Source organism: Mustela putorius, unplaced genomic scaffold (genome assembly GCF_011764305.1).
Source record: "Mustela putorius furo isolate JIRA1106 unplaced genomic scaffold, ASM1176430v1.1 tig00003899_pilon_pilon_pilon, whole genome shotgun sequence".
NCBI lineage: Eukaryota > Metazoa > Chordata > Mammalia > Carnivora > Mustelidae > Mustela > Mustela putorius.
Genome location: NW_025422048.1, coordinates 13,313,734 through 13,340,719, shown reverse-complemented (window position 1 = coordinate 13,340,719; position 26,986 = coordinate 13,313,734). Strand labels below are relative to the sequence as shown.

At 43.9% G+C, this 26,986-nt stretch overlaps 1 protein-coding gene across 7 annotated transcripts in view; it reads right to left on the bottom strand.

The window, feature by feature from the left end:
* Positions 1-319: 319 nt before the first annotated feature.
* FGF13 (fibroblast growth factor 13) overlaps positions 320-26,986 on the bottom strand; it is a 491,770-nt gene continuing 465,103 nt past the window's right edge. For all 7 annotated transcript variants that reach the window (XM_045068230.1, XM_045068231.1, XM_045068228.1 and 4 more), the window contains 2 exons: positions 3,019-3,217; positions 320-1,734 (listed from right to left, as the gene is read on the bottom strand). In XM_045068230.1, the coding sequence (XP_044924165.1) occupies positions 1,598-1,734; positions 3,019-3,217 (336 nt within the window). In that variant the 3' untranslated portion in view covers positions 320-1,597. The remainder of the gene's footprint in view (positions 1,735-3,018; positions 3,218-26,986) is intronic.

Below are 26,986 nucleotides of genomic sequence, written 5' to 3'. Positions count from 1 at the left end.
CTGTGCCTTCCCTCCGCGGAGAGAAATGAGCGCCGGAGAGGGGGACGGACGGTGTGAATGGCAGAAAGGATACGAGAACATGGGTGTCATCTGTACAATTCCGTCACTGAATGGGAATGAGAATTCTCTGTTCCAGTCTGAGGTCCAAGTCCAAGATCTAGCACAACAGACACACTTTCAAGAGCGTTCATGTGACCACGAATCCCTAGACTGTAGACTGAAGGCAGTGACCTTACATACATAATTCAGTGTTTAGGTCCAGTTCCTATGACAGTAAATGGCACGGGACAAACAATAAATACACGTTGAAGGATTTTTCTTTGAATGAATATAAAGAGTTTATTTAGTGCGTATTTGGGTATACAACAACAAATATTAAACAACTTTTTTTTTAACTTTTTTTGTGCACAGGACAGAAAACTGCCTGTACATGCTATGTTCACTTTTGGAACACAGATTTTAACAATTATTAATGCACGAAATCTTACGTGTCATGCAACTCTATGCCAAGATTCCAACTTTCTTCCATGCAACAGATATGAAGATCTAAATGGAAACCTAGCTAAGTCTTAAACACTTTTCCAGAAGCAAGTATAAGTATATGTTGTTTAGGCGTAACCAGTCTTAACATTTCCTTGTACACGATATTCACATGCCAAATACAACGACGGGAGGACTCGAACATATACAGATAAGACATTTCTTATTTTAACAACACAAAAGACGACGTCACAGCTCCACAGTTTCTGTCTTTATACAAGAAGCCACAACAATAGTTGAACATGATAACACAAATGGAATTAAGAGAAATCTACACTTGAGGATAATCTTTTTTCTTTTAAGTAATCTTTACTGACTGGGGTTGACAATACACCTCAATTTCTATGCACGGAATACAGCACAAGAACTTGACCAGAATATGCTACAATTCTTAAAAAAAAAAAAAAAAAGGGTAGAATCACAAGAACACTGTTACCTTGAGCCTGAGATGCCAATTCTGATTCAATCCTGAATTTGGTTGATTTGGATTAAGTGACTCAGAGTCAATAGAACCATTGAATTTCAGAAATCATAAAGTTGCACTATTACCAAAGTAAAGAATCAAGCGTAGATAGAAAACATTAAGCCAAGAAAACAACACAGGTCACATAATTTTGTTTGCCCCTACAAAACATTTAAGCAGTTAGTTTAGTTTAGTTTTGTTTTGATTTTTTTCTTTGTTTTTGTTTTTGAAGAGCAATTGTGGTCTTTTAAATTTTCTTGGTTAGAGAGCAAATTTTGATCAGCATTAGTGCTGTGAAATGTTTTTGGCTTGTCATCCCCAAAGCACAGGTGAGATCATGGGAAAATTGGGCAGTCCTTCTCCAGGATTTAGTTCACTGACAAAGCTTGGCATTCTTTTGCACAAGCTCAATAGAAGTTATGGGGCGTTAGTATGGATGGTAAGAAGGTGTCACGGCAGAGAGAGTAGTGAACTCTGCCTGTCTATTTGGTGAACGTCATTGACGACTGTGAACTTTGGGGGGAAGGACTGCTAGAATTCAACAGCACCTGGAGGTAAGGTTCTGTTACAGAGCCCTTGTTTTGCCCTCACTGGCTACGTTGATTCGTTGTGGCTCATGGACTTGCCTCCGTTCAGCACGCCGGAGACACTTCTACTCTTGGTTGGGGTCCCGCTTCCAGACCGGGAGAACTCCGTGAGGTCGTGCAGTGACGGCTCCTTGTACATGGCCACTGGAAAGCAGAGAAACACGGGGTCAGAGGCCTTCGAGCGTACACCCTGCGTGGGCCCTCATGTTGTCTTCTGGCCACTCGGCTTCCCTGCTCTAGGCTGAACATGGAAAATGCTGCTTCTGAGGACTCCACTGAGAAGCGACGGGCTCGGCTTGAGCAAAACCTAGTCTTTGGTGCAGTAGCGTGCAAAGAATTCTAATGCTTCATTCCCATCACTTATGGTTCTATACATGAGGGCATTAATGAAAAATGCATTTTAGTAAAGCTCTTGGAAGTTTAAATATAATGTACGGCATGCTGTGCAAGCCAAATATTCAAATGTAAAACATTTGGAAACACTAGTTTTTATCATGCTTGAAAGGCTACTCTCCAAGAGCATAAATATTTAGCGCAAGTCGTAATGCAATACATGGTCCGTGGTCATGTTGCGCTGGGAGTGACACCACGAGCTGACACAGCACCCACAGTGAGCTAGACACTGTGCTCAGTGCTTCAGGTGCATTTCCTCGTTTAATCCCCCAAGAATCCTATGACTTGGGTGCTCTATCCGTATTTTACAGGTGAGGAACACAGGTCAGTAATCCAGCCACACTCACCCAGTGAGGACAGAGGGGAGTTGGGATTCCAATCCAGGTAGTCTGGCCACAGAACACAGGCCTCTGAGCTGTGCCATGTGGATTCGATTGGACCGTCTGTTGCTACTCTTGCCTCGGTTCTGGACTCTAAGCCAATGACTTCTTGGAGGTCTCGCTCTGCTTTGGCCACATCCTCAAGCCCATCTCTACCACGTCTCAGCTACTTGTAACACTCTTATCTCCTGCACCCCACTGCTCTCTCTTACCCTTGCCAACTGGCTACTGCTGTCAAGAATGACCGCAGGCCAAACTGGGAAACTGTTGGGACAATATCGCTGGGTCCTTCCGGGGGGCCCAAGGAGCTTTGCGGTTAAGTGTTAAGCATGCATACATTTGAGCATCTGTGCTTCTGTCCAGGGACCGTTTTGGCAAGATTTGGGGTTCTTGGCTGTCCTGGGTTAGCATTCAAGCTGCCCCCATGAGAGCGAGGTTTTACTATCTATACATGTACTATGGGAAAATTAAAATCGGAAGATTAGATGCTATTGTCAATGCTTCATGTTTTAAGTGTTATAAAACGTTACTAAATTTCCATATAATTGCCTTTAATGGGGAAGAATTACGCTCCACTTAAGCGAAGCATGATGGTAAGGATTGCGTTAAGTAAGGGCACTCGCCCAATCTGCAGTTCCTAGCACATCAAGTTTACCTTTGAGTGGTTTGGGCAGAAAGTGAGCTGCAGGCTTGTTCTTCTTCACATGGTTTCCTTTCATGATCTCCCCTTCTTTGTTCAGACCCAGATACCACCCTCGGCCGGACTGCTGCTGGCGGTATATCATCGAGGAATATGTCACGTAATAATTTTCAAACACCGATTCTTTGAATTTGCACTCAGGTGTAAAATGTTCCTGGCAAGACAAGTAAATAAACCAAAGCTCAATATTTATAGCTCTGAACTTCATGGAGAACCGTGAGCTATTGACCTTTAGGAGCTCAGGACAGACTTTGTTCAAGCCCGTATGATCAGCAGCGCTCTATTTTAATGGCATAAACTATTACCACTGGAAACCAAGCCTATATATAACTACATATAATTCACGTGATGCTTTGGAAAAAGCCCTAAGTGCAAGTGCCCCTGATCAATGATTAGCTCTCTTTGTAATAAGAGAACGGAAAAATTACAACGAGCTTCCTAACTGCAATATATTGGACAAATGCAAGAGCTAAGGATCGGAAAGATCAGTATAAAGCTGTCACACGAAACTTTGTTCCCTTCGGAATTAAACATGAGAAAATAAACATTTGGTACTTCTACTTAATGTTCATAGGTTCTCCAGTTACCATGTGCTATAACTGTCAACTGCTGGAGGCTGAAATCTGTGTTACCCTGGGACGTTAGTGGCTGCCTGCATTTCTAGAGGGATGCTACAAAGAAAGGCGACCTTTTGCTTTTAGGTAAACCAAATCGATTTGTTTTTTAATCACTGGACCTTGACTTAAAAAAGAAAAAAAAATTCTCCCCTCACCTCATCCTTGTCTTACAGTAATGTTTACAAGCAAATCGATAGAGAAGCAAGGAATTTACAGTAATTCCACAAGCAGACAGGAGAGAGCAGCCCAGGGGACTCTGAATCCTGGACTGGGATTTCTGCCATGTGCTTGGCCATATTTTTTCTGGATCTGCCCATACAAATGAAGGGGTCCTGATCCAAGAGACTATTACAGAAAAAAAAAAAACCAAAACTAAACTAACAAACAAAAAAACCCAAAGCCTTCTTTCAAGTGTTGTGGATTTGTGTATATGAAATAAACAGCCATTAAAAGTGGCCATTTGTAAGCCAAAGGAAATGAGCAGCAGATTCTCATCTCTAAGGAGCCCATGGAATAGGGGAGGGTCCATCCGTAGTGGGAGACAAGAAGAAGAATGCTAGCGGAACGCCAAGTGACAGTGGCACCAAGGAAGCCATTTTAGATATTTGCTAAATTGCTGAGATGCTCATCAGGAAGAACTGCTCATCAAACCCTAGAAAGAAAAACACCTTGTAAAATACCATCTGTTTTCTGGACACCAGCCCTTTCTGAACCATGCCTTTGTGGTCCTACTGTCCTCTGTTTTCACATCAGATGTCAGTCTAAGAGATGCACACTATCTAAACAAGAGAATCTGAAGTTCTCTCACAATCTCAAGTCACTTCAGCAAAGACGGACTGGTTCCTCACATGGGGCAGCCTTTCTCTGAAAGTTAAGCCAGAGTTTCTTTTCTTTTGGGAATCCACAAAACCTGTTTCACTCCGTAAGCTCACCAAGTCTCCCCATCTGGCCTCTGCGGCACTGACTGGAGTCATCTCTGGGGGTTATTTCAGCCTAGGGGCATACTCCATAAGTCTTTCAAAGAGTCACACAAGTTCAGCCTGCGCAAGAAAAAATGTATTTCCAAGGCAATGATCCCATGTAGGAAGTTCCATTTACGGGCTGCGAAGACTCCCTTTTGTGGGATTCTCAACAGGGAAATCCAGTGTATGCCTATACAGAAATGTGACTAGAAGTCTCCACATTTCTTCTAGCGATGAGGATAGTTGGTAGAACGTTGCTGAAATTCTTTGGGAGTAAAATCACCATTTGTGGGGGGTGCCTGGGTGGTTCAGTCAGTTAAAGTGTCTGCCTTCAGCACAGGTCTCAGGGTCAATATCAAGCCCCACAAGGGGCCCCACGCTCAGTGGGGAGTCTGCTTCTCCCACTCCCCCTGCTTGTACTTTCTCAAATAAATAAATAAAATTGTAAAAAAAAAACACACACACACACAGAAATCACCATTTGGGGGCAAAAAAAAAATCTCATCCTTAGAGGGTGAGTTTTACTTTTATAAAGAGTCATAAAACATTCAAAAATAAATATGGTGGGGGTGCCGGGGTGGCTCCGTCGTTAAGCCTCTGCCTTCAGCTTGGGTCATGATTCTGGGGTCCTGGGATTGAGCCCCACATCAGGCTCTCTGCTTAGTGGAGAGCCTTCTTCTTCCCTCTCCTGCTCCCCCTGCTTATATTCCTTCTCACTGTGTGTCTCTCTGTCAAATAAATGAAATCTTTAAAAATGAATAAATAATAAATACAGTGAGCAGCATGTGTGATGGAGGTGAGTGATTCTGCGTAGGTGTGTCAATACTGTATGGCGGACTCCCAGATGGTGGGGTGGGATGACTGCCGAGGCAGGTCCCCCAAAAGGGCTGCAGTTAATGTCTTGTGTGATGACAGCCTTCATGGATTCATTTATAACACACGGTTTCCACCAATCCTCTGCACTGCGTGCTAAAAGTTTCCAAAACCTTCCCAGGTATTCGCAGCAGTTGGCCATATACCCAGATGATTTGGACACGAGGTGTGCTGCCACCAAGCACAGAATGGGGGACACAAAGGAGGCGTTTCATGAGAACGGAGGAAGCCCAGTTTCACTCTGACTGGGGCACTGAGGAGGGACAGGCTTCACAGAGAGGGTGTTATTTTAGGTGAGCTCTGAAGGGCAGGAATTCAACACAGAAAGAGGGGAAGGATACTATTTGAAGGAGCCACAGTCGCTTGAACCCCCACTTCCATGTCTCCCCTGTCTCAGTCATTATCGCCCACCATCCTACCCTGGTAGCTGCTCCTGCTTCAAACTTCCGGGGACCCTGAAATTCACCATCCACAAATCCCTCCGGCCCGTGATCTTGACCTTCCCTTTCCACTGCTACTGTTCCAGCTGGCGCCCTCGGCGCTCTCCGCTGGCCGGCTGTAACGCACCTCCTCTCCGGCCTCTCCCTCTCGGCTAGCACCTTTCCCTGCTAAAGCGACATCCTCTTTAGGAAATTTTGATGGTTTTGCCTGGTTTTACGGTTAAAAAAACTCCTTGATGCGGCACCTAAAATTCTCTATGATTCAGTCACTACCCAGATGTCAGCCTCACCCTCCGCCACAGGGTCATGTGCACCTTTGTGCCTTTCCAGAGGCCACTAATTTCCTTTGCTTATTAGAGTGTCAGTCTTCTGCCTGCCTGCTGGCTTTCCTCGTGTCCCTCAGGGCCAAGCTCGGATAGAGGCTCTCCCTCAGAGGGAACCAATTCTATGCGGATTTATGCTCCGCTAAGCCCTAACAGACACCTCTAGCTCGCCCCGGGGCTCAGGCCTTGCAGGAGCAGTTCCAGATGGCAGGGAACTTGTCTTGTTTTCTGAACCCCCCCTTCTCCTCTCTCAAAGGACCGGTCATGCTGCCTAGCGTGCGGCGGACCACTCTGCTCTTGTTTACAGGGTTTGGATTTCAGAGATCTAGATTTAAGCCTGAGAAACTCCGGGATTCAGAAGTACCAACCAGTAAAAAGTCTGCAGGGAACTTCCTTAATACCATATGGAGTCGGCTGTCTGCAGAAGGAGGCTGTCAGTGCACGGACAGAGCCTGTATGAGCGATCGTGTATCTGTTAAGAATAACAGACACTACGCAGATACTGGCACCTACAACATTAGGAGGAAAAACTTGGCGATTGTTACAACTATTGAAAAATGGCAAGGAAGGGACTCAATGAACTGAATGCTCTGTCACATCCTGGCAATTTCTTAGTCATCACCACTAAATTTGGACTCAGAAACTCAGTAGAGAGGAAAACGAAGCCAAAAAAAGAATGTTGAAGCAACCAGAGGAGTGTTCTGTTCTCTGTGTGTGACACTGTCATTTTATCCTGTGTTGGAATGAGTAGGCAGAAGAGGCTTCATTTTTATCCAGTGTGGAAGAATGTGAACATCCCACCCAACACAGGAAAGACTAGCGAAGGGAAGAGGGGTACGGGTGCATCTCTGTGCCTCAGCAGTGAGTCACACAAAATAACAGGTACTGACTGGGTTGACCCTCTTGGGGAAGCCCTATCCAGAGGATGCCCAGCAGATGTGTGGTGAGGAATCAGCCTGCTCTGACGGATGCGAGGATGAGCGGGAGCGCTCCTGGGAAAGGTACCATCGTGGCCTTGACACGCGGCAGACGTGAAACAGAGGCGGCATCACCCTTTTGGATCTCACATGCAGTAGATAAAAATCTGCTATCATGAGAAATGACCGAGAGCTTTCAAAAGATGCCAAGCGTTCCCTGTGTGGCTTCTAAGAAGTTCCCTGCATGAGAACCAAAGCAAAGGGGCTTTATATCTTATAACTTTTTATGCATTGATTTCTCCTAAAAGTTGTTTCTCGCACATATCGGTATTTTTTTTCCCAGAGGAATAACATCTTTTTAGTTCATGAAATAATCAATCTGTCTTTAAATCTCCTCTGTATCATCATCTCTGTTCTCCTTGAAGTTCAAGGTTAGTTCTTTTCTCAGTGGATATTGAACCCTTTTATCTAAGGAATCCATACTGGTTAGTTACCATGATTGTATTTTGGGTAAGGAAGAAGGATCTATGCTGAAACAGATCCAGGAGCAAAATCTAACACTTCTTTTTACCAGTGTACTCACTTTATTAAGGGCAAAATTGTTTTTTGAAGGTTGAAATATCGTTGATGAGAAGAAAACATCTGAAACCCTTCCCATCACATTCAGAGAATGTATCGGAGATTACTTACAGCTACAAATGGTCACGGTTCGCCACTGCTAACCGGGGTTTATGACCTCTAGGCAGACTCCGAGAGGCAATGGCAAAGAGATTCACGCCATCCCGTGGTGACGTGGGCTATATGCAAATAATGCCCAGATCCAACAGCGGGCCACAAGGCAGCTTTGCCCCAGGAACAAATGGCTTTGGACTTGTGTAAATTGCCCTTTTCTCTTAGGGTCAGAAGGAGCAACTGCACCCTGGGCTGCGCCTGACACTGAGAGCTGAGGACGGAGAGGGTGCTGCAGGCTCAGCAGCAGCGCGGGCTGGGACGGGGTCTGGCCGAGGGGGGCCAGGCAGGGGACGTGACCCTCAGTGGGTGCTGAGGCTCTGAGGATCGTCATGTATCCTGTTAGTGCTTCCTTTTAATGCACTTCTCTGGAGAGGAATATTTTTTAAGCGGGCTGCATGAGTTCCCTCGGATCTAATGAGAGTAACAGTCTGCTGAGGTCATCCATACCTCAGATGGCAACACGAAGCCCTTGGACTTGAACACAGCTGGTGACAGCAGCATCGCACATCCGGGGTAGCCCTTCACATATGGACGGGCTAAGTGCACACGTCCTGCTCTAGAGGAGAATTTCCCAATACATTCTGTCTTATTCACACATAACGCTTTGTAAATCAGGCGCCAGAGAACACGGAAACCAACACAGTTTATAGATACATGAGTGGGCTCTTAAAGACACTTAAAAAAATGAATGTAGTAAAACGACTTCTTCCTTTCAGCGGGTTTTATAAACATATTGTAACTACTCATCTCTCCTTTAATCCTCTTGCTTGGTCCTGTCTTCCGGCCACATTTTCAGTAGCCTGACAATCCAATTAATTTAACAATTACCGCCAAGAGCCAGGGTCACTCTTTGAATTCTGAGCCATGTTCGGACGACAATTAATTTCCTAGATTTAAAGTTAGCAGTTACTTTGGCACATCTGACCCATGCCCGTCAATTATCCCCCAGACTAATGAAAATAATATGCAAATTAAAATTAGATTTTTGACTCCGTTAAAAGATTAAAAAAAATAGATTCTTAAAATAAAAGTCGGACCCATGGGGGTGATGCTGTAACTACCTATATTCTCTCTATAGGTCTCCCCTCGACCAGTGATTTCAAAATCCAGGATTAATTATTATATTCAGGACTTTGATGTTCTCTCCCACGGTACATGTGACGTGAATGAACTTCATTATTATTAAGATCAAAGAACGGGAAGGGAGAGTTTGGGGGAGAGCGAATCCATACTCACCTGGTACACTGTAGCTAAGCAAAATTATTAATTCATGATAAACAGACAGTGGTTTGTTCATTCAAACAACCTCTGGACTGTGAGATCCTTGAGGGCAGCTCCTAGCATAAGGCCTGGCTTACGGTCCATGATCAATACACATAGAATGAGATAAATAAATGACAGATTGGAAGAACATAGGAAGGGAGATTGGAAGCTCCTGAGTATGGATCCCGAAAAGGGCGAAGTGTGGTGCGCTCAGCGTAGAGGACTGGTTTAGAGTAGATGCTGACAAGTCAGAGCCTGCCTGCGAGGCCAGGGAGGAAGGGGGCCACTGACAGACACTTTCAACTTGAAAAACTGGAGAGGGAGGTGAGGAAGAGAGGGGGGGAGGGAGAGAAAGGGAAGACAAGAGGCAATAATGAAGATATAACAGTGCTTAAGCAGCAGGAGTAAGAGATTTCCTGCTAATAACCAAGATAGGGGTCTTGAACTTCTACTCTTGCCCTCTGGGTCTGCAAAGAGCCAAACATTTCAAGTAAGTTCTATCAGCTTGAGTTTTGTTCAAATGGGTTGAGGGGGGGGCGACTACCAGTGCTGCTGACCTGCCTGGATTGCTGTACGAGGACCCAGCGTGATGAGGTGTGTGAAAACAGCTCTCTAAACATGAAATGTGGGATGATTTCTCAAAATACATGGCCAGAAAACCAGGGCTAAATAAATACATTCTCGTTTCTTTCCAAGGTTTTTTTTTTTTTTTCACTCCGGAATCCATTTATAAAGGCTCTGCTTATATGTGTTTTATTAACATGGGAGAAAATAAATTCTGCCCCCAAATTAGGACTACCCATGAATTATACTTTGTGTTTAGTGCTTTCTTCCGAGCCTGCTTCCCAGAAAACTGTTTAGCCTCCTTTTATTTTTCATCTCTGTCTGCGGCAGGCTGCAAAGGCTGCGGTGCTTCCAGCCACGGCGCTGAAGAAACGAAGTGCTTCCAAATGGGCCTCGTGAAATACCATGCAACCAAATGACTTCCAAGTACGCATGCCACTTAGCAACCCTTTGTAAAGAAATGCAAATTATAATTAAGAAAATGGATATGGGATGATTTTTCCTTATAGGACTACAGTGGAATTTCTTGGTAGCACTTTCATATTCCAAGATAGTTCATAGACGCTTTGATTTATCTTAGGTAGACCCCACAAAATATGCCAGCACAATATTGTTTTTTCTCAATTCTTTGCAAAACAAAATGACAAATATATATATATATATATATATATATATATATATATATATATATATTTGTCAATCAATGGCCTGTTTAAAACAGAATCAGGACACAGATCTCACCATATTTTAGGCCTGGAGTTCATTTAGTCCAATACAATTGGTCTCTTCTGGATTTTCATACATTTCTGTAAAGCAGTCTCACACCAGGGACCACTACCCAGACTGCCAAATTTTACAAAGTGATTCGTTTTATTTATTTTTTGAAGATTGTATTTATTTATTTGAGAAAGATAGATTGAGAAAATGAGTGGGAGGAGGGCTAGAGAGAGAAGCAGACTCCCCACGGAGCAGGGAGCCCCTCGTGGGACTTGCTCCCAGGACCCCAGGATCATGACCTGAGCCAAAGGCAGATGCTTCACCGACTGAGCTACCCGGGCACTTGTGATTTGTTTTATTTTTACAAACACTGAAATAAGCTAGAAAAAAGCAGGAGACAAAACAAACACAATGCATCCCTTACAGAGCCCAAGAGGGGCTGTTGTTTGTGTCATGATACTAAAAAATTACGTGATCCAAAGGCCTCATTCAGTTCCAAACATGGTCAGCAAATGGGTTTTGCAATGGAAGTCACTTGCTACGATTTGTAAGTAAGATGATGGATGGGCCACATGTCTCCAAAGCTGCGTAACTGGTTCAAGACAGTGTTAGAGTGACCCACCCCCTTGCAGAAAAATACAGATTGTTTAGGCCATGTGATTAGGGAGCAGAAGACACCCTTCATGTTCTGTAAGACAAACTGTAGAGAGACTGTGTGACCAGCATATTAATTTTCAAATCTTACTAGATTTAATCTTCCGGTTTCACAAAAGTCTGTGGTAAAGTAACCTTTTTTTTTCCCCAAGAGAAGAACACTTCTCTTAGCTGAATAACTCCCTAACAGTCTTTTCTTGTCTATGATGTGCATTAACTCTGGATGTGGGTTTTTCCTATAGAATGGCTGACCTATGTGTTTTGAGAGGGGAATCAGATATCAGATATGCTTTCTAAAAATAAACTTCCAGGTCTTCTGGCTGCTTTCTAGAATTAATTTGTGCCCACTGGGCAAATATTCTCTGTTACTATGGCACTTTCTCATTTGCGGCCGTGCTCTTCCGAGTAATAACTTCAGAGCCGGATCTAAATCCATCTCCAAGAGGAAGATCTGGGAGGTATCTGTAGTCAGCAGGAGCGGAAGCTTAGTAGGTTGTATCTTTTTAAGGGCTGTTGCAAGCTCCTGTCTAAAAATTCAAAGGCTGGGGACACTGGAAACTTTTCCCAGAGATCCGGTGACTTGTCATGCAAAGGAGAAAGGCTCTTCCCTCGTAGATCAAATAAAAAACCGTGGTAAGGGAAGGGGCCTATTGAAGATGAAATCACACCAAGATAGGTGCATAAGACATTGTAGCACTTTTAGCAGTTTGGAGGCTCGTCATTTTGATTTGTGTTGGAGAGTGGTTGTGTTCAATGTGATCGGGTCTGTCTGTGTAGAAGAGGGTCCCGTGGAACACCCAGGAGTCTGCTTCTTCAAAGACTTTCAGAGAAGGCTTCTTATTTTTTCTCTTGCACAGGTCGGAAAGTGATGCTGGACAACACTCACTGCTCAAATGCAAGTCACTAACGCGTGCCTGCCACCACACACCAGAAAACCTCGAACTGCAGGGCAAGGTGCAGAGGCCTAATCTATGAACCGAGGATGAGAAAGGTGTCACGGAGGGGTAGTGGCCCGCCACATCACACCGCGCCTGCGAATTACTTCCAGGGACAGGAAGTTACAAGGAGAGTCAACTTTCTATGAAGACAGTACCTTTCTCTCGTTTGTCCCTTGAAAGGAGCTAACAAGATTTACCCAAAGTCTGAAGGGGGTAAAGTTGGCTCATTCAGCCGAGACACAGATGGAAGAATTCATTTTGGATCCCTACTCTCCAAGAACCTACTGTGGGCTGAGGACCACAAGAGGTCCCTGTGTGTGTGTAATGATCTGTGTGTGTCTAATTCATCTTGACTGTGGCTCTCTGTGGTAACTCCACACCTCTGGCCTGAGAGAGGAGTCTCCCATGTCACAAGCAATAAAACCACAGGTCGCAAGTGTACCCTTTCAAACAAGTCATTGTTGCACAGACGGACGAGAGCTGCGAGGTCAGGTCTCTTTTAAATGGCAGGTGGAGTATCTGCGGAAGGTCTAGGCCTTCCTTCTTTTCATGGGCCCTGTCTCTGGGATCCCTGAAGAGCTCTTTTCAATCCTGCCTCACCTGCTTCCCAGATTCCCAGCTTTGAGCCATCTACCTGCGCTCTGCACCTGCACCCATGAGAGGCGCCCGGCATCCTGGGCCGCACAGCGGGGATCGAGAGGGGCATGGAAGGTGGCGAGCACAGGTGCACGTGCTCACGGCTATGGGGGCCCTTCCCTCGCGTTCACGTGCAGTTTGTGTGATAGAGAAGAGATGTGGCATCCTCGCCACCCCAACTTGAAACTGGCATGAAAACTAGCGGTTGGGGGGCACTTGGTTGGCTCAGTCGGTTGGGTGTCCGACTCTTGATTTCGGCTCAGGTCGTGATCTCAGGGTCCTCAGGTGGAGCCCTGTGTTGGACCCTGTGCTTGCAGTGGAGTCAGCTTGAGATTCCTTCTCTCTCCTTCTGCCCCTCCCCCTGCTTGCACACTCTCTCTCTAAAATAAGTAAAATTTTAAAAAGAAAAAAGAAAACTAGCAGTTGTCAGTGAAAACAAATGAGTGGAGAAGCACCTTTCCACTTCTGGGAGGGGCTCACATGACACACTAAGTGAACGCATGAGAATTCCTTTCCGAAGTGGTTCCTTTTCAAGGCTAACAATACATGAGCTTTGAATTGGGGTATTAAAATATCCTAAGATTCTAAAATTTGCATTACTCTAATGTGTATCAGTGGAACCCACATGATATTTAAAAGAATAATCTGGTATTAATGGGCCAAATGACATTTGCATGTCTCATTTTAATTACTATGCCACGGAAAGTACAACATTATTATCTCGCTTCTTTTGTTCTAAACTATTGTTTTGCCGCTTCTACTTTCATAGTGTAGGTTACTAATAACAACAATAATGAAAAATCTAACAGTACCTTACTTTTAAGCAGTGTCTACTTTTTAAAGTTTTTGACAACTGCTTCACCAGTTATGGCATTCAAGTGACAGATAAGGGACAGTTAGTTGAATAATGATGATGGTAACAAAAGTAATGATTATAATAGATTTTGGTCAACGTTTTTCTTCTCTCTCAAGAACTCTTTTTACGGTTGAGGAAATGGAACCAGAGATGCTAACACACTGGAACCTGGTTTTCCCATGTTCTTCTGGAGAGCTCCAGAGCAGGGAAGCAGTTCCTTCTAGAGGAAACTGGAATGTGTTTCCGGTCGCTGGTGTTAACATGGGAGCTGTCCTTATCTTCAGGCAACCTGAGCTCTCAGGACACTTCCAGGGCTGCAAAAAGCCTTAGGAACGGCAGCCCTAACTGGTCCCGGGAAGGAAGAGCCTTAGCACCGAGCTCAGGCTAAGCCTGTCATCCTGTCTCAGCCCACTGCCTTCTCCAGCTCGCCAGATAGCTTTCCACTAACGCGTCGATTTAAATTCTCCCAGATCATGCCATGGAAAGTTCATTCTACTGTAAAATGTTCATGACTGAATTTCAGCACATTTGGTTTATTTTGTTTGTTTTGTTTTCTTTCCAGTGACCTCTCTACTCTAGGAGGTTGTCAGGGATGACCCCAGAGCACGTTTGCTGAAACTAGGCTTTTGCCTCTTCAGGTGCAGATGTGGGTGATGAGACTGATCTCATAAGGTGTGTGTGTGTGTGTGTATGTGTGTGTGTGCGCGCATGCGCACGCGTCATACACGCCTGTATGTGTTGGAGAGACAGAGAGAAAGAGGGAGAGAGAGAAAGCAGACGTGCTGGGAAGAGAGAGACACAGAGATAAAGCTCGGATGGGGGACAAACAGAGAAAGACAATAAAAAGTGAAAGTCAGTGTGATGATTTGTTTTTCCTAATTCTATAATCCTGTGACCTTCGAGAAATGTCTTCCATCCCTGTATTCCCCACCAAGGTTTAATAGGGAAGGTGGGAAATTGAATTATCTTTCCTCTTTGGGGAAAAAAAAAAAGCTGTTTCCTGTCCAAACTCCCAGTTGTGCTCAGAGCTCAGGGTAAAATCTGAAAGGCCTCCCAGGGCCAGGTCTGTTCTCCTGTGAAGTGAGCATCTGTACAGAGGAGCCAGACAGAAGAGTAAACCTATTTCTTCCTGGGGATTTTCCTATGTGTAATACACATACCTCTGAAAAAGACAATGACGACAAAGAGATCCAGGTCTCTTGAAAAACTGAGGATTACTACAGAGAAGTCTGGTGCAAGTTCATTAAAATAAGACACTTTGAATGAATGCCGCCATCATAAAGCGGATTATATTTTCATTAAGAGCAATGTAACACTCAGCTGTGTATCTATGTGGCAGTCAACACGACAATGGTTCCCGACTTGGGATCAAAGTGCCGTCGCCAGTGATGCCATGCGCTCTTACCATCACATGAGAAGCCACCGCAGTGAAGCCTGGATTCTAAAAATGTGCTTTTCAGGAGTGTTGACACCACGTACCCAGCCGTGATTCAAAAATAAGCTTTGGGTAGCTTAGCTTAAATTCAGTTTCGCTTGTTCTGTCCTGAGATACTGTAACATTTTTATATTAAATTTTTAAAAAGGGTTTTGATGACATTAAATTATGAAAAGAGGCAAATTATGGTTCCTTATCAAAATACGTAATTTAAATTTTCAAATGTTTGTTCCCTGTTACTGTAGTTGAAAACACAATGCAGGAATATAATCTAAACTATGAGAATCTATAAAAATGATTAATACTTCATAAGCTTTGCACAACCATGACCTACTCGGAATAATTTTTGGCTTTCATTTTCCGCAGTGTAGACTGTTAAAGCATTTGCATGAGAATGCAAAATGCATAAATTATCCCTGCAGGGAACACTTAAAACTTAAGGTAATTATATAGCATAGAAGTGGTTACAAAGAACTCAAACAAAATAACAAATAATTCTACAGTCACCCTTTAAGATGATTATTATTCTGTGCTTCCCGTGATCTCGATCATGAAAATCCCTCTCTTTACAATTACATTCCCATTATCAATTCTTACTTTGTTCTTTTACCATCACGCTCTTACAGCTGGCCCTGAAAATTTGCATGCTGTAAAAGCTGAACTAGACAGCTAGTAGAGATGAATTCTCCGGTTATATTCATGCTGTGAACAGAACCATAACACTCCCTTAATATATCTTATCATTGCACTTTTATACTAAACACGCATCCAAATCAAGTCCTATTTTTTACATTCCTCCTGTTCAAAATCTTTTAATGGCTCCCTGCTGCCTACAGGATAAACTCCAAACTCCCTGGTCTGGTGTTCAAGGTCTTCCACAATCTCGCACGTGTTCCCCTACAACTCTAGCAGTAACGTTCCTCCACTTAAGCCAGACTGGAGAAATGAGGCCAGGACCAAAAGTAGCAGGAATCTGTCTTATGAATGGGCAAGTGTCTCCTCCAACCCAATGGCTGTGCTGTGAAGTCTGGGATGGTCACCGCAGTGAGAGAGAACCGCTCGGTCACAGGGGTATGATATGTAACCAATCCCCACCCCCCCAATTTTCTTCCTTATGTTCTGCACTATTATGATTGTTTTCATTCCAAAAAATAAAAATAAAAAAAGGAGCCGAACTTCTCGAGCCTCAAATCTGCCTCATGTCACGGTTCCGTGTACCACACATACAATTCTTTTGGGGGCCACCTGCTAATAACCAGTCCCCCTTTTTTTTTCTCACAGCACACAGAGGAAAAAGAGCCAAACATCGGTGTTGTCAGAAACCTCCAGCCTCAGCGCTGGCTGGAATGCAAAAGCACTTTATAACTGATTATTTCTGAAGAGTTTCCCCAGCATCAAGAAAGGGGGTAATGAGATTATATCTGAACAGAAGAAGGCTCAATTAGTTCTCTCGTGCTAATTTTTACCAGGTGGCTGGGGATGAAAAATCAATAATGGGCAAATAAGTGGTCCAAATTACTTAAAAGGTAATTGAGGGGGCTAAAACCACAAACATTCACGATGTGTTTGTACCTAGTCTTATGGCTCGTAATGGCTCCATACAAAGGTGCTGCTCAATGCACGTGACTGGTGTGTGAGAAACCGTATCACCAAGGCATCGTGCCTCTAGGACTCACATCAACAGTGGGATGGTGTCTCCTTTTTTTTTTTTTAAAGATTTTTTATTTATTTATTCGACAGAATGAGATCACAAGCAGGCAGAGAGGCAGGCAGAGAGAGAGAGAGGAGGAAGCAGGCTCCCTGCCAAGCAGAGAGCCCAATGTGGGACTTGATCCCAGGACCCTGAGATCATGACCCGAGCCGAAGGCAGAGGCTTAACCCACTGAGCCACCCAGGCGCGCCTCCTTTTTTTAACGTCTCCGAATAAACTGGGGATGCTGCCACATGACCGTGCCTCCTCTGTTCCTCAGCACTAGGAGGGTACAAACGACAGACACGCCTTCCCCAAGGAAAGAGAAGGCTGTGGCCCTTTGGGGGAGATCACAATCCTCAGAATGAAACTGCCCCATTTAGCTCCAGACACAACTGGTGAGATGTGGAAGTCCAACTAAAATACAGTTGACAGCAAGGTGACAACTGTCAGGGAGACAGGGTGGACCAGAGGCACAGAACCTGTGCCTAACCCTACCCGAGTTATTTCTCTGGGGGAGCGGAGCGGGGGCGGGGGGTGCAACATCCAATTCTCCCCTCTCCCTCCCCGCCACAGGTCCATATTCTCTGCACTCTGGAACCCACTGCTGGAGAACAGAGACGCGGCCCTGTTCTGTGCTTGACGTTCAAGTCCCAACGGTTCAGGGGAGGAGAGAAGACAGTCCCAAGTGCTGGTTCACAGCAAACAAAGCGTTTTCGGAGGAGCCTCGCTACTCTACCCTGTTCTCCCGGTAAAGCGGGTAAAAGCTCGGGCCCCAGAAAAGAGTTGGTTTGTGTACAGAATCCCCGTGCGGGATTTGCCTGGTGAGTCACAGCTTCTCCAGACAACATCTTTATATAACGGCTATTGTTTTGCCAGATGTGCGGTATCATCTCTGGCTGACTGACGAAGACTGATTATTTGAGATACTATTTTATGGGGATGATACTCATTTAAGTCAACAAGGATTTCTTGAGTGTCGGTCATGTACATTGTCCTTCCTTTGGGAACAGCAGTTGCCTTCCCCAGCCCGTTGTCCACAGAGCACTCCCCGAGCTGCCGTCAGAAGTCAGGCAAAGCCCCAACCTGTGTCTTCATAGTCAGAGACGACAGACCCAAACTGATTCCTGTGGTCTACACTGGCCCAGCAAGATAGATACCTACTGTAACAGCTTCCTTCGAGGATAAGGCAACTGAGCATTTCTTCCCTTCGAAAATGACGCGTTTGTTAATTTCATCGGTTCTAGTTACATGTTTTGGTGTCATCAGCAGCTAAGCATCTGTCACTTGGAAAAAGTGTGGCTCTCCTGGGTCGAGAGAGATTAGAATAGCAAGAGCTAATGTTGGAACCTAAAAACAGATCCTTCGGGATCACACGAGTGACCGAAGTTACCAGGATGACAGTGTCTGAAAGAACACGGAAGCTGCCTATCCTCTGACCAGCCGGACATGCACCAGTGTAATCACAGGAACCATGAGTGATTGCGGGCAGGCTATGACCATAGATGAGAATAAGGCCCCATTTTGAAATCACCGTCCTGCACGGTGAGATTACTAGATGCCAATCACCAGAAACAACACGCTTTAAACACTGTGGTGCCCCTGAAGTTGCGACCTAGTGAGAGAATGTTCGCAGAAGCTGGATATTTGCTGAAACTCATAGGGGGCAGGAACGAACAGGGAGGCCAGAAGCTAAGTGACCTGAATGAAGGGCAGTACAAATATTCTGAGTAAACACTAAGAGATTTTCCAACCTCATAGCTCTGGGGGTGGCTGCAGCAGCCAGGCCCAGCTGTCAGGGACTTTGCTGGTTTTCCAGCATTGGAAAGGAACAGGAAAAGGCCAAACACGTGCGAAGCCATTAGAACTGCAGTGTTTAAACTTGCACAAACACCTCAGATGACGTGTGCAAATAGGAAAGCCAAGGGATGGGTGACCAAACAGCAACCGCCGGAGGGTGGACACGAAGCCAGCATGAGAGAGGCTGCAGATGACAGATCGGTCTTCTTGGCAGCATGAACTCACTGTCCTCCTAAATAGTCTCACTGTTCATCCACAGTTGCTTACCGTATTTTGAGGATGCAATAATAGGTTCAATTTTCCCTGAGCCTGAGTCACAGCCTGGGAGTAAATTAGGTGCTCAGGAAGGTGCATTATTTCCTTGAGGCCACTGAGCCATCATTTAAGGTGTAATATGCTTGCTTTGGTTTATGAAGATGCTACTGACTCACTTCAGCGGGAGTTGTTTTTCCTGCATTGCTGATGGCTGAGTTAAATGAATGTAGTCGTTTTTTCCTCCTTGCAGTGGAAAACTAACCCTGAACTAATTCCACGTTCTCGCCAATTCCACGGTGACCCACAGAGCGAATGCTCCTCCACGCACCACCTTCCAGTGGCTTCCTGTCTCACGTAGAGTCAGAGCCAATGTCCTCGCCTTGGGCGGTAAGACCACACACGCCATTCCATCCGGACTACTTCCTGGTTCTCCTCTCTCACTTCCTCTCTTTTGCGTTTTTTATGTCGGTCACACTGGTTTCCTAGCTTGTCCCTTGAACACGCCACGCATATTATATTCTCCCCTCAGGGCCTTTGAATTTGATGATTCCCTCTGTCGGAAATGTTCTGAAGCCCTCCCTCTTGTCTATCAAATGCCCACCACCTTCGCAGAGAGCCTTTCCCTGACCACCCTATGCAGAAGTTGTCTCTACCACTCAGCATGCCCTATCCCCATAATCCTGCTTATTTATTCGCCAAAGCCAATTACGCATTACTTTATTTATCCACCATCTGTCCACCAACTCTAGAACATCAGCTCTACAAGGGCAGGGACTATGCCTCACACACGGCTGTATTCCAGTATGTGGAACAGTGCCTTCTGCTCTGTAGCTGTGCCATAAAAATCCACGCAATGAATAGATGGGTGACTCCTGGTGGCCTGATAGATTAAAGAGACAAGTTAGCCCAGATTATTAAGGCCTTTCCGTAAGTATTAAAGAATTAGAGCCATCCCCAAATTATATTCAGGCTCCCCTTGTTACTGGGGCTTTTGTTTTCACTGTGGTTATGATCTGCGTTATAATTATAAACTAGCATCTCTGCCCAAAGAAACAAAATAAACCTTTACTCAAACTCTCTGGAGCTATACATGAAAGGTTACTCACAAAAAAAGAGTGGGTTAAGATGAAAGGAAATAGCTAAAAAGAATACCTTTGAAAAGTGTGCCTGCCAACAGGTAATTAATCACTGCAAGTGGCAAATCCTTATGGCTAATAAATTTCAAGGGCTTATCTTGGTAATATATGAAAGTGCAATCTTCTTCTCAACATATGAGAAATGTCAGTTCATTGTACCGAACACAAGAAGAAATGAAGAATACGTATTCCCAAAGAGAATGCTATTATTTTTGATGATTTTGTTAAAATCCATTAAAGATTAAAACACTAAAAAATCAAGCCAGGGACCTCGTGTTTAACTCCAGTGCGTTTTTCATGGGGGTTTAGAACCCGATATGGTCTTTGCAGAACTCAGCTGTCTCCAGCTACACACGTCCGCCTGTCTGGAATGGTTTTTCAGAGTGGAAAATAAGTCATAATCACATTTCTTTGCCGTAGACCCCATTTTGTCTTTAACTCACCAAAACGAAGATGGAGATTTTTAAAGAAGAAATAAATGCCACAACTTGCTAATTAAGTACAGTGGGCTAGAAGACTCACTTCAGACAGTCTTTAGAGAAAGGAAGCACAGTGAAGGAGAAAGAGAAGAGAATGGTTTAAATTGTGAATCGCATTTGACATAAATAAACTTACTAGATTCTAGCAACAGCAATAAATGCGAAGCATACCCCTATTCCACTCACCGATGACCACGGACACCGGAGGCAAGTGGATAGGTACTCTAGGACTCCACGGCAATGCGCACGAGTACACCCGTAAGTAACGAACCAAATGCCTGGGGTGGTTTAGCCCATAGCAGAGGTTCAGGAAGAGGTTTGCAAGACAGTCTCTTTGGGATATAAACTACTGAACTCGATCACGGACCTTCGTGAGACAGTGAGGCAACAAGCATATCGGGCCATAGTTGTTCTTTTCGTGGAAACTGGTTGTTCAGATCTGTTCACTTCAATCAAACGTCTTGGTTTGTTGTTGATTTCCATACAGTGGTGAAAGGAAAAGTAGATAAATGATCCTAACTAACTAAGTTTGCTACTAAGGCTAGTAGCAAAAGGCTGCCCATTAAGACGACTTGTATACTGGTTGAGAGAACAGCCTTTCAAGCCAGAAAGCGGCAGAGCCATGATTAGAAATCAGGTCTCACCGGGTAATGCTGGGCACAGACTGGAACTTCCAAGCTTAGTTTTCTCATCTTTAAAATGCGAAAAAGAGTATTTTCTTCATCGGGTTGCTGGGAGGACTGATAGAGGTGAAGATTTGTAAAGGGCTGCCTCGCTCATCATCAGGTAGAGAAATTTCTAAGCAGATGTTTTAAACTCAGGAGCAAATGGCAGTATCGTGGGGCATCTGCATTGCTATAAAGCACAAGTAGGGCGTGCCTGAGTGCAGTCCCAGCGCAGTGCCCGCAGCTAACGGCTCCACGTCCCTCCCATGTAGAAACCAGGCAGGACTGACCATCCATTCACGCCTGCTTCTCGGTGGCTGATCGAGGCATCTGGTTCCTAAATGGGGTGGTGGCATGTGAATTCATTTTTGGAGTCAATTCTGTTTTTCTCTGTCTTTAATCAATCACCCTTGGAGCACAGGTTAGGAGCCTCCACCTTCTGGAATTTTTTTAAACAATAGTTTGTAAACATCTGGCCAAGAAATCCCTGGGGGATTTCTCTGGGGCTGCTCTTCCCCTCCTCTGCTCTTTCTCAGCTTTTGAGGAGTGAAGCCGCCTTCCTGTTGCCAGGCAATGAATTGCAAGAGCTTCATTTTGGATAGTGACTACTAAAAATGTGTCTCATTCTAGCACACCTCCTTCTTGTCTGCGTCCTCATTCCGAGGCCTTTCGTGTGGTTTCGTTCATACCCACGGCTACGGATACCGTGACGACGACGCTCTGCCACCGTCATCTGGCTGCAGGGGGGATCCTGGGTAGAAGCTCAGCTGTAATCAGCAGTTCAAAGTCTCTTTCCTCCACTCTATTACAAGCTCAGAAAAGGGCAGGGGCTGTGCTGGCCAAGTATCGGGCAATCAGCAGATTACTGCTTGGATGGATGTGCGGAAACACACTCACACACACCCACATTTATTCAGGATCTTACCAACTAGTAAACCCAGGGAAGCTGAGATTAGGTGTGTAATTTGGTGAGAGCAGGGAAAGTGCCCATGCCTCTTAGGGGCTGGTGCCCCAAGCAGATTTTAGCCAGGCAGTCGGGATAATGCATAATGATCGTGGAAGGATAATTATTTACTGTCCAATCAAAAGAGTTTGCAATTAATAGCTAAGTGTGATCATTATGTGGCATCCAACCCCAGGCTAAGAGGTGGAACATAACTGGGAATATTAATGCTTTACAAGTATTCGTAGCACCTACACTGATTGTGCTAACCCTATGTTTTGAGCATGGAATTAGAGAACTCACTCCATTTTTGGGGAGCACTCCCCCTCTGTGGGAGTCATTCAGTCCCTGTGGTGCTTCATTCGTCCATTCAGCAAACACTTACTGAACACCTACTATATGCATGAAAATTTCAGCTGCGATGCTAAGCACTAGGGATAGAGCAGTGAAAGGCATGTAGCAATTTTCCTCATCATCGTTCATGGCCTGGTTAAAGGAACAGGATACGACGCCGGGATAATGCTGTTTGGCAGGGTGAGTACGGAAGGAGTAATTGCAGTGCACTGGGGGATCCTGGAGAACACGTAGCTCTCTAGGCAGGGAAGGAGCTCCTGCCTGGGAAGAGCATCCCAGACCCGGGTTTAATAGCTAATTTATGCCAAGGACCACTAATTCAATGCTGGAGGTGAAAAATAAAAAAAAAAAATGGTGGTGGTGGTAGTGGGGAAACACAACCTCTTTTTCTATCCTCTGTGCAGGTACTACTAAACCATAAGACGATAAATGGACAGACACTCTTCTGAAGGTTGGAAAATTGGCACGACATCCAGGCAAACAGAGACGGCTGGGCAGTCTTGGCTGTCACAGAAACATCCCTGCACACTCAGAGCTCGATCCCCAATTATCAGTAAAATGACTTCTTTACATTATCCTTCTTGAATGAAGCCTTGTACTTTAAAAATTATAGGAAATCAATCTTAGCATAAACAAAGCTAATTAATTGGCATATGCTAATTGACCATCTACGGGCAGGGTACTACTGTACTAGATTTTTAGAAACAAAGGAAAGATGTAGTTGAATCTTTAGTTTTAATTTTGACCCGAGGGTCTCATTTATCACGAATAAATACGACCCATTAAAGCCACTAACTTACGGATTAAGTGTCTACGTTACTGCGTCTACTATCAAAATAACATTAATCCCTCCACGCTCTTGAATGATCTTACTAGAACCAGACACAGATGGACCTCTAGCAATCACTGACTTAATCCCAGCACGATCATTTAAAGATAGGCACTCACCTTTTCCCCTAAAAAGCCAATATTAGAAGCTTTCCTCTCAAATCGCAGGTATATATAATCTATTGGAAAATATTTTAAAATGCTGACTCAATGTTATATAACCATACTGCATGAGATGTTGGGAACTCCACTAATCTTTTAAAAAAATATTTATTTATTTATTTGAGAGACACACAGAGTAAGTGAGCATGGGGGAGGCAGGGAGAGGCAGCGGAAAAGGGAGAGAGTGTCTTAAGCATACCCCTTGCTGAGTATGGAGCCCAACGTGGGGCTTGATCCCATGAAACTGAGATCATGGCCTGAGCTGCAAGTAAGAACCAGACAACCTAACCCACTATGCCACTCAGGTACCCCTGCCTACGTTTTATTATATCAATTTTGAATTTTACAGCTGTGGCTAGTTGCTCAAAGAAACCCAGTCTTTTACCGATGGCTGGGTTTTAGGAAGGCTTATTCTAGTAATCCACAAGGGAAATTGTTTATTTCCCAGCACTTTGCCTGCTATAAGAAACAACCAACCCCACCGTGGTTACTGTTCTGATGCCATGAATCACAGCTTGAAATATTTAATTAATACAGGTCTTCGATGATTCTGTTTCTTTTGTAATTACTATATAAGACAGCAGAAGATTCTAATGAAGACCTAGACTTACTGACTTGCTTTGGATTTTTAAAATGACCATGTAAAAGTCGGCAGTAAAATATTTATCAGGCCTAATAGGTTGTTTTCTTTTCTCAAGGATGAATCATGAAAACGGAAACTGTGAATAAGGCCCCATTTCTGAAACCCCACGAGACAAAGCCAACTAGTGAAGTCAAGCACTTAGATTTCACCAGGACTAAAATATTTGTGCTCAGGAGGGAGGGATTTTTTTTTTCTTCTAAGAGAGAAGGAAAAACAAATTTCCGCACTCAAGAAATATTCCCAGGTAATTTTCAGAATGAGCAGAAAAAATGTGAGCTTGTCAAAACAGACAAGTTACCTTTAAAAGAAAGGTACAAGCAAATACAAGCCTCAGTTACTAACGGAAATTGCCCTTGCTACAATTGTTATCAGTTAGGCTGTGCAGCCCATGCAAGAAACTAATCCTTAAAACCTTGTTTCCTTTTGTAAGGATGCTTAAATGAAAGCAACCAGCTAATACAATTATTCTAATTGTACTTTTTAAGTTACATTTTTTAATTAATTTTGGCTAGGGAGATAATTCAAAAGTTACAATGATGACAAATTTGAATTCAATGTACTGATACAGAGGAAGAATCATTCTTATGAAGCACTATGGGAAATAACTTTTCAGTTTATCTGAAAAATGCCTGCACATTCCAGTGTCTGGAGAAGCTTCTGTATGTCCAGTTAAATTCTGTTTGATCAAGGAATTGTAGTGGGGAAGGACCTTTGGTTCTGTCACCAGACTTAGTAAACATTGCTCAGGGGACATGAAATTTACTTGGATTTCCAATTTGATCTATAAAAGGAAACCACTCTCAGAGCCCACTCCTTTCAACGTGAAATGCTGTAGCCTTCCTTGAAAATCTTCTGGGCTGTGAATAAGTAATGGAAGCCTTATCTTTCTTTAACCTGCCTGTATATTTCATTTAAGTGATTTAAACTAGCCAATGATTTGGAGTGCCCTTCCTAGAAGTACACTAGGACATACATTTTATTTGAATGTTTCTCTGTGTGAGAGATTTTCACTGTTAGAACCAAGTGATTCGAAACCTATCCTATCTGGGGGAGTTACGCAGGGAACACACATTCCCTTTAGTATCCGCTAAAGAAAACTTAAACAGGAAGAAGAATTTCTGCCTCCAAAACCATCATCTTCTATAGTTCAAAGGTCCAATAAAAATACATCTGAGGAATTCTTCTCCTTTAGATAATATACACTGTGTTATTTTTCCAGAAGTCCACTCCTGCTACTCATTCGCTAGAAGAATAAGGACCTATATACGTGCATGGTGATACTTAGCTAGTGTCATTGGATGACATGTCACTTTCCCTCCTTGTCCCAATCTCTACCATGGCCGTCTTACTCAGCCTTCTCCTTTGGCTGGTCACTGAATAAATTAGAGCTTATTAGAAGCAGTATGACCCTTCAATCTCACCTTCTCAGATGCTTGGTGCCTTTCTATGATTTGCATTTGTGGACAAGGAATAATGATGAGTTTCGTGCTTCAAACATAAATCCAAACCGTGATCTCTTTCTCTACCAAGGGACCTCCAACTTAGGAAGGCAGCAGTTTTCTAAGCTCTGACACTGAGTCTACTTGGTGCTTTGGAGCTCCAGTGGGGATGACTGAAAATACTTCACCGTGAACTCTGATGACGTTACTGCTGTTGCATTACTTAACTGTATTAGATACTTCCCACACTAGGGAGTCCGGGAGGCACCACAATTCTGTTTGGAGCCTTTCCGTGCTTCTTGCACAGTCTCCAGATGCCACCAAGAGTATAAGACAGTACTTTAATTTATCTGCCTTGGAATACTTTGGTAAAAAAGCGAGAAAGGGAAAGGATTGCTGATAAGGTATAGGAGTAGCTGAATTGTTCGCTGTCACAGGTAGCTCGCCACTGTCGTGTGTTTCATTCTATAGGAAGGGTTTGACTTGATTCAGTCCCTAATGGGGTATCATAAGAAGCGCAATCAAGCTGTGAAAACGACATGACAAAATCTCACTTACTGAGTACTATTTCTTTAAATGTGATGCAAATTTCATCAGGTGTTTCTAACCTTTATCACCTTAGTTGTTGGGAAAAATAAAGCACAGTCCTAGTAGAAATTGTAACTTGCATATTAATCAAGTTTTGCTTCTCTTTGGAGGAGGAAGAATAACCAAGAGTGAACAAAGCCTCAGTATAAGAAATGAGGGGGTTCGTATTTACATAAAGCATCACCCTAGTCTACGTAAGAAATATAAAGAATTCCACATCATTAAAATTGAAATTCATAGGGTCCTAATGACATTCCCCTGACTTCCATTGGCCTGGCACTTGAACGATTCTCTTCCTGAGCATTGACAAAATCAGATCCATTGTTCCTTTAATTTTGCTGTTTTTTCCTATGAAACAGTTCCTTTTTATACACGAGTACAGTGACAGATAATGACAAGTACAATAAAATTGAAAATGTTCTCGGTTTAAACAATGAAGGATTTAACTGTCTAGATAGCCCTCAATACGGTTCCATATTCTTGCTATGCGAGTTAAAAGACAGCTTTGGAATATGCTTTAACCATCATTTTAACACGTATGTTGTTCAGCATGAGAAAATTAGCTCATTAAATAATGTTTTCAAAAAGCATCTGAAAATAAATGCAGCAGTCGGCAATACATATACTGAATCCACATCTGGAAAATTCCCATTTTCAGGTGGTGGAAAGCATGTATCCACGACAGAGGAATAAAATGTAATTCAGATAAAATGGCACATCTCACTCGGAAAAGAGCATCTTGCCTCCGTTCAAAAGTTGCTTCTAAACACCAAAAGCAGCAAGGGCCTCTTCTTCTGTTTTCCATTTGCTAATTGTTTCTAATCTATTCTGCAATTAAAAAAAAAAAAACGTGCCGTACTAATGGATAATCATTAAGAAAGAGGGAATGGCTTTCAGCTGGCTCCCATTCTCTCGGGGTCCAGGGAGTACATCGACTGGGGTTCGCAGGCGATAGCGGGATAGCGGGAGTGTCCCTCTGCTCCAGAAGCTCTCAGCGGACATGTTTCCTTTCTT